This window comes from Pleurodeles waltl, chromosome 4_1 (genome assembly GCF_031143425.1).
Source record: "Pleurodeles waltl isolate 20211129_DDA chromosome 4_1, aPleWal1.hap1.20221129, whole genome shotgun sequence".
Lineage (NCBI taxonomy): Eukaryota > Metazoa > Chordata > Amphibia > Caudata > Salamandridae > Pleurodeles > Pleurodeles waltl.
This window is the reverse complement of record NC_090442.1, coordinates 252,167,347-252,180,598: the sequence shown is the minus strand read 5'-3', so window position 1 is coordinate 252,180,598 and position 13,252 is coordinate 252,167,347. Positions and strand designations below refer to the sequence as shown.

At 44.7% G+C, this 13,252-nt stretch overlaps 1 protein-coding gene across 3 annotated transcripts in view; it reads left to right on the top strand.

Annotated features, from left to right (window-relative positions):
- Nucleotides 1-13,252, top strand: part of FBLN1 (fibulin 1) — a 766,403-nt gene that overhangs the window by 284,300 nt on the left and 468,851 nt on the right. For all 3 annotated transcript variants that reach the window (XM_069228256.1, XM_069228253.1, XM_069228255.1), the window contains exons 6-7: nucleotides 72-173; nucleotides 1,941-2,078. In XM_069228256.1, the coding sequence (XP_069084357.1) occupies nucleotides 72-173; nucleotides 1,941-2,078 (240 nt within the window). The remainder of the gene's footprint in view (nucleotides 1-71; nucleotides 174-1,940; nucleotides 2,079-13,252) is intronic.

Genomic DNA, 13,252 nt, shown 5'->3' with positions numbered 1-13,252 from the left:
AGTCCATGCGTTTGAAATGCAGATTTTTAAAGGTATTATTTTAATATATTTTCTTTGCTTTTGATTTTTAGGTGGTGGCCCCTGCAAACAGCAATGTAGGAACACAGGGTCTAGTTATGCCTGCTCCTGTTTTATCGGATATGAGCTTCAGGCTGATGGCATTTCATGTGAAGGTACATTATTACCAGCTACAATGCTTTATGAGAGTGTAAAGCAAGATAAATGGTAACTACGATCGCCCTCTCAGATTTGGATTCATGCTTGATTTAAAGTAGCAAGTATGTGTCCGAGTATTACTGATGTTTGGAGAATTGGATTTCTTTGGGGCGGTAGTTTACTTGCAAAGGACAGAGAAGCTTGCACACCCTTTTTACGAGCCTGCATCTTGCAAGACTGTTATCCTAAGGGGGCTTGAAGCCTGCTGTTTACCATTTGTGGGCTTTGCACTCCTGTTTTGTTTTTGCTTGTGGGCGCTGATGTCAAAATATGACAATTATATTTTTCTAAATACTGCAAAGCAATATTGCTTCTTTATTATATGTAATTTCCGAAATTATGCTTTAAGGCATAATCATGCACTACACCCCAATCTGCCCCACTCCAGTCCACGCCAATCCACTCCACTTTACCCCACACCAATCCACCCCACTCAATCCAATCCACCCCACTGAAATTATGCTTTGACACATAATTCTGCGCTATACCCCAATCCACCTCACTCTAATCCAATCCATCCCACTCCAGTCCACACCAATCCACCCCACTCCAGTCCATGCCAATCCACCTGACCTCACCCCCACACCAATCCACCCTACTCAATCCAATTGACCCCAGACCAATCCAATGCACTCCACACTCCAAACCTAGCTACTCACCCCAATCCACTCCACCACACTCCAATCCTCTCAACCCACCCCTCTCCAATGTGCCCCACTCCAGTCCAAAACAATCTGCCTCATTCCAATAAAAAAACAATCTACCCCACTCCATATCAAAGCAATCTGCCCCACTTCAATCCCAAACATTCTGCCCAACTCGAATCTGCCCTACTCCAATCCAAAACAATCTGCCCTACTCCAATCCAAAACAATCTACCCTCTCCAATCTGCCCCTCTCCAAACCAGAACAATCTTCCCCACTCCAATCCTCCCTGCTGCATTCCAAAACAATCTGCCCCACTACAATCCACCCCACTCCATATCACCCCACTTCAATCCAATCCATCTCACCCCACTCCAATCCACCCAACTCCAGGCCACCCCACTCCAATCCACCCCACACCAATCCAGTATGTAGTATTACAACAATTAAAGACAGACGAATACGTGTGCTGGACACACTTTCGTCTATGCAAAAAACACAATGTAAAATTAAATAAAGCAAGATGTTTACTATGCCTCTGTTTTACCTCCAACCTATAAAAACCCAGTATACGCCCAATACACGAGCAGCGGCCGCACTTGGATTCCAAACTAGAGGTGTATTACCAATTATTAAGAACTCTTTACCTTACCTTTACATGTTCATCATTTAACTGAGTTTTAGTAATATTGTAACCAGTTTTTTTTTAATATATATATATATATATATATATATATATATATATATAATCTGTACAATGATAGACTTGTACTAATCAGCATTGTGACGTCTGAAACTTCTAGACCTTCCATATTTTTAGGATTTCGCATTTTAACAAACACCGCAAAAGAGCAGAGTCAGGTGACACTGGTGCTTTAAGAAGAGGTAAATGCACTGCCTGAATATACGGTTCATGCGTGCGCGCTTTTTAAAATGGTGCTAACATGTAAGAATTTAAATGGCAATTTCCCATAACTAATAGGAGATTTTTTAAACAAGTGTCATAAATGGAACAAGTGTGTAAACTCCCTGAACCCTTAAGTGCACTGTAGCTCATGGATACACGCTCTTCTTTGTAGATGTAAACGAGTGTTTAGTCGGATCCCATACGTGCAAGGAAGGCCTGGTGTGTATCAATCTGCCCGGGTCGTTTCGCTGTCAGCGTGAGGTCAGCTGCGGAACGGGGTACGAGCTCACTCACGAGAACACCTGCAAAGGTACGACAAAGAATGCAGAGGCCGAAATAATGCAATCGAAGCATGACCCTGGCTTGAGAACTGTTGCAAATGCTAGTGATTTGGCTTTTTCTGCAAGTTAACTGCATTCATATTTTTTCTGTGTTTTGTGTTATGTTCTATCTATATTTAATCGGAGACCTTTTAGAAAAATGTTTCATTTTGTCCTGCTACAAACATGTATTTGAAGATCTTCATTTTCATGTTATTCTTCTGTCGCAGGTCTCGTTTTGATTGTCTTTTAACGAATCGAATATTAAAATCTGTATTATCCTATGAAATTGTGCTTCATTTTCTATCCTCATTCTCTGTACGCTGCTGCTAACTACTGGTTGGTGCATGTGTTGCAAGTTTTCCTTATAAGTAAAGGTTTAGGTTTCTGGGTCCCTCTACGCCCACAGTGAACCAGGACCTACGCTCCAATCAGGGGCGTGGGAGACACAACATTTCTGGGGGAAACAGGATCTGCATCGGGGACCCAATACAAATTCCCTATGATCTTCACACCGCTGACTCCAATAAACCTGCACAATCATAAGGTTTGAAGTGAAATGGTGTTATTAAAATACACTATTTTTTATACAAAGTTCAGATACAGTTTTATCAAACTCAGTCTAATGTATGGTAGTTCAGGGAGTCAAGGCTTCTGCTGCCAAAGTCAAACGAAACCTGAAGGTCGCAGGATCTGCTTTTCATCCTTCGGAGGTTCTTAACATGAGTGCTTCTTAGTTGGTATGATATTAACCCCTGCATATTACTGTTCTATGAGGCCGCATGAACATGGCTGGAAGCGCATCATAAACAGAGGCAGGTCTCTTGTGTTTTTAGGGTTGAGCCTGAGATGGCATGTGCTAGCACAGTGGTTTCCAAACTTTTGACGTCTGTGGACCCCCACTTTATCATTACTGAAACCGGGGGACCCCCACACAATCATTATTGTGATCCGGAGACCCTTCACTGAGTCATTACTGAAAGCTGGGGACCTAATCTGTTAAAATCATTTAATTTTGTGAGCACTTGCGGACCCCCTGAGGAGGCTTCGCGGACCCCGTAGGGGTTCCCGGACCACAGGTTGGGAACCACTGAGCTAGCACATGCATCTCGCTTGTGAGACTCTGTTGTTAAGTAAAAAGGGCTTGGAGCCCGTCCTATGCTTGCCATTTGTTGGGTTGCATGGCACTCTTCTTTACACCCTTGTAGTTGGTCAATGCAGACATAGCATCATTTCTGTTCCTTTCCATGGATCAGACCAAGCACTGACCGATTCAAGGTAATCAGTGCCAGTCCGCTTCTCCCGAGGTGATTGAGGTACTATTTTGTACTTTTTAACTTCTTGTGCCCGTCAAATATAAGGCATGTGACTGGTAAAAATGTGCCCAGCGGGGCAAACATAATTGCAAAGTTTTATTTTCTATAGCTAACTTTTATTTATTTTGCCAAGTCTTCTTTTCTCACTTTGCACTCATATTTTGATTTGTTTTTGATGTTCTCAAAAGATGACTTATTGTGTTCTAAATATTGCAAACTGACATTGTTTCTTTCTTATTTGTAATTTTTGAAATTATGTTTAAACACATAATCATGCACCCCACCCCAGTCCACCCCACTCCAGTCCAATCCGCCCCACTCCAATCCAAACCACTCATCCCAATCCACTCCAATCCACCACACTCCAATCCTCCCAGCGCACTCCAATCTGCCCCACTCCAATCCAAAAAATCTGACCCCCTCAAGACAGCAATCCTAAACAATCTGCCCCACTTCACTCCACAACAATCTGCCCCACCACAATCCAAAAGAACTCTGCCCCACTCCAGTCCAACATAATCTGCCCCACTCCAATCCAGAATAATCTGCCCCACTCCAACCTGCCCCATCCACTCAAAATAAACCTTCCCCACCCTAGTTTAAAACAATCTGCCTGACTCCAATCCAAAACAATCTGCCCCACTCAATCCAAAACAATCTGCCCCAATAAAATCCAAAACAATCTGCCCCACTCAAACCCATAAGAATCTGCCCTACTCCAATCCAAAACAGCCTGCCCCACTCTAATTCAAAATAATCTGCCCAACTCCAGTCCAAAACAATCTGCCCCAGTCAAATCCTCCCCACTCTAGTCCACTTCACTCTATCCCAATCCACCACACTCCAATCCTCCCAACCCATCCCACTCCAGTCTGCCCCACTCCAATCCAAAACAATCTGCCACACTCCAATGCAGCAATCCAAAAACAGTCTGCCCCACCCAAATCCAAAAGTCTGACCCACCCCAATCCAAAACAATCTGCTCCATTCCAATCCAAAACAATCTGTTCCACTAAAATCCAAACCAATCTTCCCCACTCAAATCCAAAATAGTCTGCCCCATGCCAATACAAAACAATCTGCCTCACTTAATTCTGTCCCACTCCAATCTGCTCCTCTCCAATCCAAAACAACCTATCCCACTCCAGTCCACCCTGCTCCAATCCAGTGCATCTGACCCCAATCCAATCCACACCACTCCATCCCAATTCACCCAACTCCAATTCACCACAGTCCACCCCACACCAAGCCAGTCGACCCCAATCCACTCAACCGCAATCCAGCCTAATGCAATCCACCCCACTGAAATCCAATCTACCACACTCTAATCCAATCCACCACAATCAACCCCACTCCAGTCCAACCCACTCCATTCCACCCTACTCCAACCCATTCCTCTCCAGCCCACTCCATTCCAATCCATTGCAACCCAGTCAACCCACCCACATCACTCCAGTCCACCCCACCCCACTCCAATCCACCCTAATTCACCCCAGTCCAACACATTTTACCTTAATACACCACACTCCAACCCAATTCACCCCACATCGTCTTAATCCACTCCATCCCACTCCAATCCACCCCAAACCAACCCAATCCAATCCACCCACTCCAATCAATCCCACCCCAATGAAACCTCTCCAGGTCATCCCACCCCATTTCAGTCTACCCACTCCAATTCACCCCATCCAGTCTAGTTCACTCCAACCCACCTCACTCTACTCCAATCCACCCCACTCCCATCCATCCCACTCTACTCCAGTTCAGCTGCACTCCACTCTACTCCAGTCCACCCCACTCTACCCCAAGTCAATAAACACCACCCAGTTCAGTTCACCCCACTCCAATCCAACCCACCCATTCCAATCAACCACATTCCAGTCCAGTCAACCCCACTCTAATCCACCCACTCCACTCTAATCCACCCACTTCACTATACCCAGTCAATTCACCCCACTCCAATCCATCCAGCACACCCCACTCAAATTCACCCCACTCTAATCCAATCCACCCCACTCTAAAACATCCACTCCAGTCCAATCCACCCCACTCACGTCTAATCCACCCTTCTAGAATCCAATCAGTCCAATCAAATTCAACCTGTCCCAGTCCAGTTTAATCCACCCCCCTCCATTTCACCACACTCAAAACCACCTCAATCCACCCACCCTAGTCCTATCACTTCAATTTAATACACCCACCCCAATCCAATCTAGTCACCACATTCTAATCCACTTCACCCCATTCCAATCCAGCCTACTCCTATCCATCAAACTCCATTTAATCCACCCACTCTACTCCAATTGTATTCACTACCTCAGTCCAAACCAACCCCCTCCACCCTATTCCACTCCATTTTACAATACTCTTGGTCACTAAACTCTACTCTCCTCTATGACACTCTACTCACCTTACTCCACCCTACCTCCCACTCCATGCCACTAACTTTTAACCATGCTGAAAAGCACCTACACTGGTGTACAATATGGCAAAAACGCATTGCCATAGCCAACAACTCTTGTACAGGCAAGATCTTTTGTCCAATGCTTGTTTTTTGCAGTTTTGTGTAGCAGGAACTTGACCCAAAGTTACTTGAGACCTTTACATGAGCACCTTTCATATTACACAAGATCATATTAATTTTTTTCTGGTGCAGAAAAATTAAGTGATTTGCTCAGAGTCACAGGATGTTGAGCGGACACAAAGACTCGAACCTTGTTCCCAATTCCAAAGTCGGCATCTCTGGCCATAATACCACATCCTCTCTTTTAGATAAAATACAACAAAATATATTCTGGGAAGCAGGATGCTCTCCTAACTGGATTTATGGTCAGAATAATGCATCTTTACTCACCTTACTGTACACTGATAGTGTCAAAGTGCTCTGAAGTGGCTGCAAAGACTAGATGGATACTAAACAAAACATATACTAAATATGGCTCAAAGCAGAGCAGCAACAGAGGAAAACGGAGTTCCTTCCAAAATATGGCTGAGTGTTACATGGGGTCTGAAACAGATATATTTTGTCCTTTCTGTGGTCTTTTTTTCTCACAAACTGGGGCAATCAGAGAAGCCAGCACCTCATGTTGCCCAAAAGTCAGCTACAAGTGGAGTAGGGCATCGTGAAGTGGAGCAGCCAGGACAGGAGGGGCAGTGCTTCATGCCAGTATGGTGTGGGTTGGGAAAGAGTGAAGATGTCTGAGCCCATCTGCTTATTCCTTTCTAAGGTTGCTGAGGAGCAGTGGGGCTAGCCCTGAGCTTGTGTAGATAAAAAATGCATTGCTAAAGTGCACTGGGAGGCCTAGGGAAGATGCATGTTAGAAAGTGCCTGGTTTTCTATGGTGCTGCCGAAATAGGGAGGCAAGCCCTTTATAGTCACATCTCTGACTCAACGCCCTTTGTACTCAGGATCACAGTGCCATAGTTTGCACAAAATTGAGAGGGATCTTTGTGATAGCAGCCTCATTGTGTGACCTTCAAGGTGGTCATAAGTATTTGAGGCAGGGTGGGACTGAAAAAGAAATAGGCCCAAGCACCAAAAGAAAAGTGACCCTGTTAGCAAATCAGATAGCAAAAAACGTGGGCCACAAATCGGGGCAGGACCAAACTTGTAGGTGTTTCGTGAGCTGGGGACTGCCAAATTATGTGGCAGAGTTGAGAAAATTATGTGTCGGGAAAAGCCCAATTATGCAGCGTAATGCAGCACATTTTTAGTTTGTCATTTTATGCTTGTTAACACTCTCTGGGTATTGGTTGCACCTCATTAGTTGCAGTTTAATATCCAGTTTTAAAATATAGCAATAAGCAACAGAAAGGTGACCAGCCAAGTTTTGCAAAGGGGCTTCCACTGCCGGGCAACACGTGTCACTTTGTACTTAGTAACTTTTGAACCATATGAGCTAGAAACATTTTTTCCTTAAAATCAATCTACAGATTATGCAGCAGATGATGCTTTATGTAGCAAATCCATCATTATGTGAAAAATGCAGCAATTGCACAATCGCATGATTCAAGTGGCCCTGGGAATGGCAGACTGCATGCATTTGCTGCAAGCACTGTTTGAGGTAATATCAGGGAAATCAACAGTACAAACCAACCCACAGACCATAAACTGTCCCACAAACTGCCAAACACCCACACATTGACCTGTCAAACTTGCCCCTCTGGCACTGCCAGATTGCCTACAGTCCAGTCTGACCATGTCAACACACTAGATCAGAAAGCACTTAAATCAGAGTGATTTTTTTCAATTATTAAACTGCAGGCCATAACTCTTTCTGTTTTACTTGTTTGCAAGAGGAAACATTTGATCTGTTTGATAAATCCGAAAAGCTTCCTTGGGGGCCTCTTTCTGGACTAAAGTAATTGAAAGGCTTAAGGCACAGCAAACACATTGCTTAGGTTATCTGCTAGAACTGCACTTCCTTTAAGTGGCAAATCTACAATAAACAGGTAAGGAATGAGTTTGCTTTCCTGTTTATTTCTGTACTAGAAAAAAGGCCTCACCTGACCACCATGAATGTGGGGTTAGCTACCCACTCTGGGGATCAAAGCATTAACCTTTGCCAGGGGGCGTGACCTCTGCTACTCAGAAGCAGCAGCAGAGGCCTCCCTGCTGTTCCCTTAGGCCAGGATAGGAGGTGGCGCACCCCATGCTCTGCCTGCTCGGGCTGACCATTGTCATTCTATATAGAGTGACAAAAGCCAGGCATTAGTTAGTGCTAAATGGGGAACCTGCCACAAACCTGAAAGAAAGGCCTACATCAGACCTCAGGAATTTGCCCTGGGACACCGTGAATACATGCCTTCTAAATCGGACCGAAGGCAGTTTATATATTTTCAAAAGCAGGGCCATCATAGATAATGTTTTAGGGGTCCGATAGTCCTGCAGACAGTGAAAGTGTGGAGGAGATATGTTTTGTTCCCTGCATCCCCCAACGCTTGTCCCCCGTATCCCCTCGACTCCAAAATCTGGGGGGGGGGGGGATAAATCTCCCACATCCCCCACACTTCTTACACCCATGACTCCAATCCAGATTGTGTTTTCCCTGCCACCAGGTTCGAACATGTGATAAAGCCAAAAAATGTGACACCTTAAACGTCGACGAACAAAAGCTTCCATATATGCAAGAGCTTTGTCCTGCAGCTTCAGTAGACCACGCGTGGCCACAGGCCACTTCGGAGCCGAATCAACACCACAAGCCTGCAACCAGGTTGTGTGAGAATGACTCATGTGAGAGGGGACGGGGGAATGAGAACATGCCTTTTGAATTTTAGAAAATTCCAGTGGCTGGGTCAGCTTTAGGTGTGTAAACTCTACTTACCAAGGGACTCCGGTGAGTCTACCAGTTCAGCTTGCAAGGCTCTTTGGTGCAAGAAAACTGTCTGGAGCTAGACTGGGGGCACATTACATATTGCACCATTGAGGCTCTCCAGAGCTACCATTCTGACAGGGTGTCGCAGAAGTCAAAGTGAGTTACTCCAGTGGGGAAAAGAGTGGCATCCTAAATATAGGTCTTCTTGAATGACCCCCGACTTCAGAAAGCAATCTTCTCCCGAGCCCTTAATGAACCCACACCTATAACATAGACAACACCTACGCTTTTTCAAACACCATACAGAGAGGTTGTTTCCTTTGGGGTTTGACCTCGATTAGTGCCTTTTCTCTAAGGCAAGGAATGGCTCTGAGCCAGCTGTGCTTTAAACCCTAAAAACTAAAGAAGAAACCTTAACTGTCTGCCTAGCCTTCTGTCCCTTAGGCAACTTGATCCCAAAAGGTGCTTTTGGCTCCAGAGGCACAAGATATTGAGCCTTGAAGCCAGGATCCATAGCCTCAACACAAAATGACAAAAGAGCCCAAGCCTCAACCATGCGACACAGTACATGAACAGTGAGAGTCTGCCAGACTGTCTTCTCCAAAATACTGAATCAAAAGACACCCTGAAAATTAAGGTTGACTACAATACTGCTTCATCCCACTGAAGACCAAGGGGATCAACCATAGGTACTGCAGAGAATGATTTATATTGATCATGTCTCTGGCTACCTCGTGCCTAGCTTCCAGAATCAGACCAGCTACACACCAGCTAGACATAAAAAAATACCATCTACTTTCAAAAAAAAAATTCAGAGTAACTAATGCACGTTCAAATCCCACAGAAATAGCCATACTATCACCTTCACACTCACTGTCCTTTTCTCAATCTGTGCTGAAATTCAGTGAGTGATAGTATACCATATTGTAAAGCTGCTTGCGGATGAAGAAGAGTTACATTTCTTCCTTGAGACTCTCAACACAGAGTGGGATTGCTTGGTATTTACCCATGCTGAAGTGTTCCACTGAAAAACCTAATGGCCTGTGAAATTACCTGCTGGGTTGCCCCAAGTAGAAAAGCATAATAAGGCAGCGCTGCATGATTCCATCTCCATCAGTGCTCATGTATCTCCATGGTTATTCAGACAGCACGTAAGAAGGCCCTCAATAATGCTACAGGGACACCCCTATCTGGTAATGAGAGCAAAAAGATTGATGCCACGTTTAAATGGTTGCCAGTGAAACCTACTACACAATGCCATATATCCAACACTTGCCAGTGTGCTTTCCAGATATGATAGTCACCAATGGGAGGGGCTAGAAGAAATCAAATCATCAGGCACCTTCCAGAGACATGCAGGCAAACAGGGAAAGAAATGGTTCAGGAAGGAAATCTCATTTTCAATGCGAACATCAGATGTACCCTTATTGCACCTGGTGCAGACTCCCATGAATGAGGGTGTCAGGATTCAGGCTTAAAGTCTAACAGCCCTCATCAGTCTATACTTGTCAAAGATCACTTCTTCCAGCTTCAGGTAGATTTGATGAAGGTGAACACTGAAACAGCAAGGGCTATGGGGCACTACAAAACTAGGCCCAAAATTCTGAGTATCACCACCAGCAAATGCATGCAGCAGCTAAAACAGAGACTATCAGACAAAGACAGCAGTAACAGCCAGCAGTTCTTTCGCGAAGGTCATAGTACCAAGGCATACTCCAGAGGTGTATTTTGTTGTAATAACTGTCGAAAGGGCATAAGAACCAACAAAATCGGCTTTTCAGCCTTAAAACAATGACCCCCACACACAATACTTGTCACGGGACAAATAGCTTTCCCAGTGGGGACAGATCATCTTAGACAAGAGAGTACAATGCATTGTTGCCCACTGCTATTGTTTGGCGTTACATAGCACACAGCCAGTGTTACCTTATACCAGAACACCATCAGCCAAGACCATCAAAGTCTGCTGCAGATGAAATGCGGCCACTGGTGCAGAAAGGAGCAATAGAACCTGTTTTACGTCGTGAACGTTTAGATTCACATATTGTGCATTAATCCTGCATCTAGTGGTTGAGTTTGGAAAGTCCTATTTGTCTGCTCTTGGGCGTCAGCAGGGAGGTTGGGCTACTCCTTTCCTATAACGTCAGATGCATCCCTGAAGCCAGAGTGCATAGTCCCCATCTTCAGATTCATTATTCCGTTATTGGGCATGAAAGCAAGTTCCACAGTTCTGGGTCCAGAGTACAGACATATTCAAGGTAAGTGCAAAAAAAACATAAGAGCACCAAAAGACCACCATTTTTATGGATGAGAAAGTATGCCAGGTCAGAAAACTGAAGACTTCCAATAAGTTTTTTTAAATTGGGTTTCGACCATATGGTCCGAGAATATATACAGTGGGGTGGTGTTGGTTGCAGGAACCTGATCAATTTAAAAAAAGACAGAAAACACCCCTTTTAGATTTAGCCCCAAATGCCACCACAAGGTCGCATATAATTTGTACAATTTGTGCCTACATAAAGACCACAGGATGGAGGGGTGTGGAGAATTCTGAGTTCTCTCAGAACCTATAAGGTAAGGAAGACACAAAAGTGGGCACATTATGCCAGGGCACGATTAAAATAGTCCTTGTGACTCTCCAATAAGAACGAAACTGAGCCGACAGAAGCATGCTTCCTACTTGAATCAATATTACCAGAGCAGAAAAAGAAATTAGACCCAATTTAGATCTTGGTGGATGGAGTACTCTATCACAAAAGTGACAGATAACCCGTCCGCAGTAGGATATAATGGGATAAAAATACAGCAGATGGGATATCTGTCATGTTTGTAACAGAGTATTCCTCTCCGCCAAGACTAAATCAGGCCCATTATTTCTGTCCACGTTACATAGCATAATTGATCAGGGAAGCTTTTAAGGAGCCAGCATCTTCTAATATGTTAACACATCTTCTAATATGGTAACACAGAATGTGCAGAATATATATATATATATATGGTTTACACCAGCAGACTCTATACTTATGTCTATGACCAGAAAAAGGTCCAGTGCTCCCTCCTCCACAGGTCCTCCACCAGACAAGAAGAGCAAAAGGATTGACATGGTGGGCAGAAAAATGGAGAGATCATGGACTACTGATGTCTTAGAGTAGTAGTAGGCACACCTACTGGTTGACAACTGAAAGAAAATGACTTTATGAACCCAACCACTCGACGCTGGAATAATGCACTGCTTGCAAATGTAGAAAAGTCTTCAGCTGCAAAACTATTCGTACATGTAGATAACCATTTGGTTTCATCGCTTCTGTGAGGAGAAGGCATTTGTTCTCTGTACTTTCTCATTCTGAAGATAATGGGACATTGAGGCGATACCTGTCTCCAGCCATTCAACTGGTAAATCTTCTTGGAGCACTTAAAAATTACAACTTTCCAAGATATCATTATATTACTCTACTGTAGGAAGTTGGCTCTGCATATACTATTTCAAAGTAAGAAATAGTGTGTACAGAGTCCAAGGGTTCCCCTTAGAGGTAAGATAGTGGCAACATTAGATAATTCTAATGCTCTATTTGTGGTAGCGTGGCCGAGCAGTAGGCTTATCAGAGGGTAGTGTTATGCATTTGTTGTACACACACAGGCAATAAATGAGGAACATACACTCAAAGACTTACTCAAGGTCAATAGGTTTTTATATTGAAAAATATATTTTCTTAGTTTATTGTAAGAACCACAGGTTCAAGATTCGCAGTAAACACTTCAAATGTAAGGTACTTCACTTAGATACTTTAGGAACTTTGAATAAAAGCAATATCATATACAGTCTTTGTAAAAATGGCAATGAGCTATTTTCAAAGTGGACACAGTACAAAAATCAACAGTTTCTGGGGGAGGTAAGTAAAGGTTATATTAGGAGGTAAGTAAAACACTTACAAGTCTTAGTTCTGGGGCATAGGCAGCCCACTTTTGGGGGTTCAGCGCAACCCCAAAGTTACCACACCAGCAGGTCAGGGCTGGTCAGGTGCGGAGGTCAAAGAGGTGCCCAAAACACATAGGTGACTATGGAGAACAGGGGTGCTCCGGTTCCAGTCTGCCAGCAGGTAAGTACCTGCGGCCTCAGGAGCAGACCAGGGGGGTTTTGTAGAGCATGGGGGGGACACAAGTAGGCACACAAAACACACCCTCAGCGGCACAGGGGCGGCCGGGTGCAGTGTGCAAAGCAGGCGTCCGGTTTCAGGTAGAAAACAAAGGAGGGACCTGGGGGTCACTCTAGCGGTGCAGGCAGGCACAGGGGGGACTTATCGGGACAGCCACCAACTGGGCTAGGCAGAGGGTCACCTGGGGGTCACTCCTGCGCTGAGGTTCGGTTCCTTCAGGTCCTGGGGGCAGCGGGTGCAGTGCTGGTTCCAGGCGTCTGGACCCTTGTTACAGGCAGTCGTAGTCAGGTGGTGCCTCTGGATTCTCTCTGCAGGCGTCACTGTGGGGGCTCAGGGGGTTGTCTTTGGTTACTCACAGGCTCGCAGTCGCCAGGGAGGC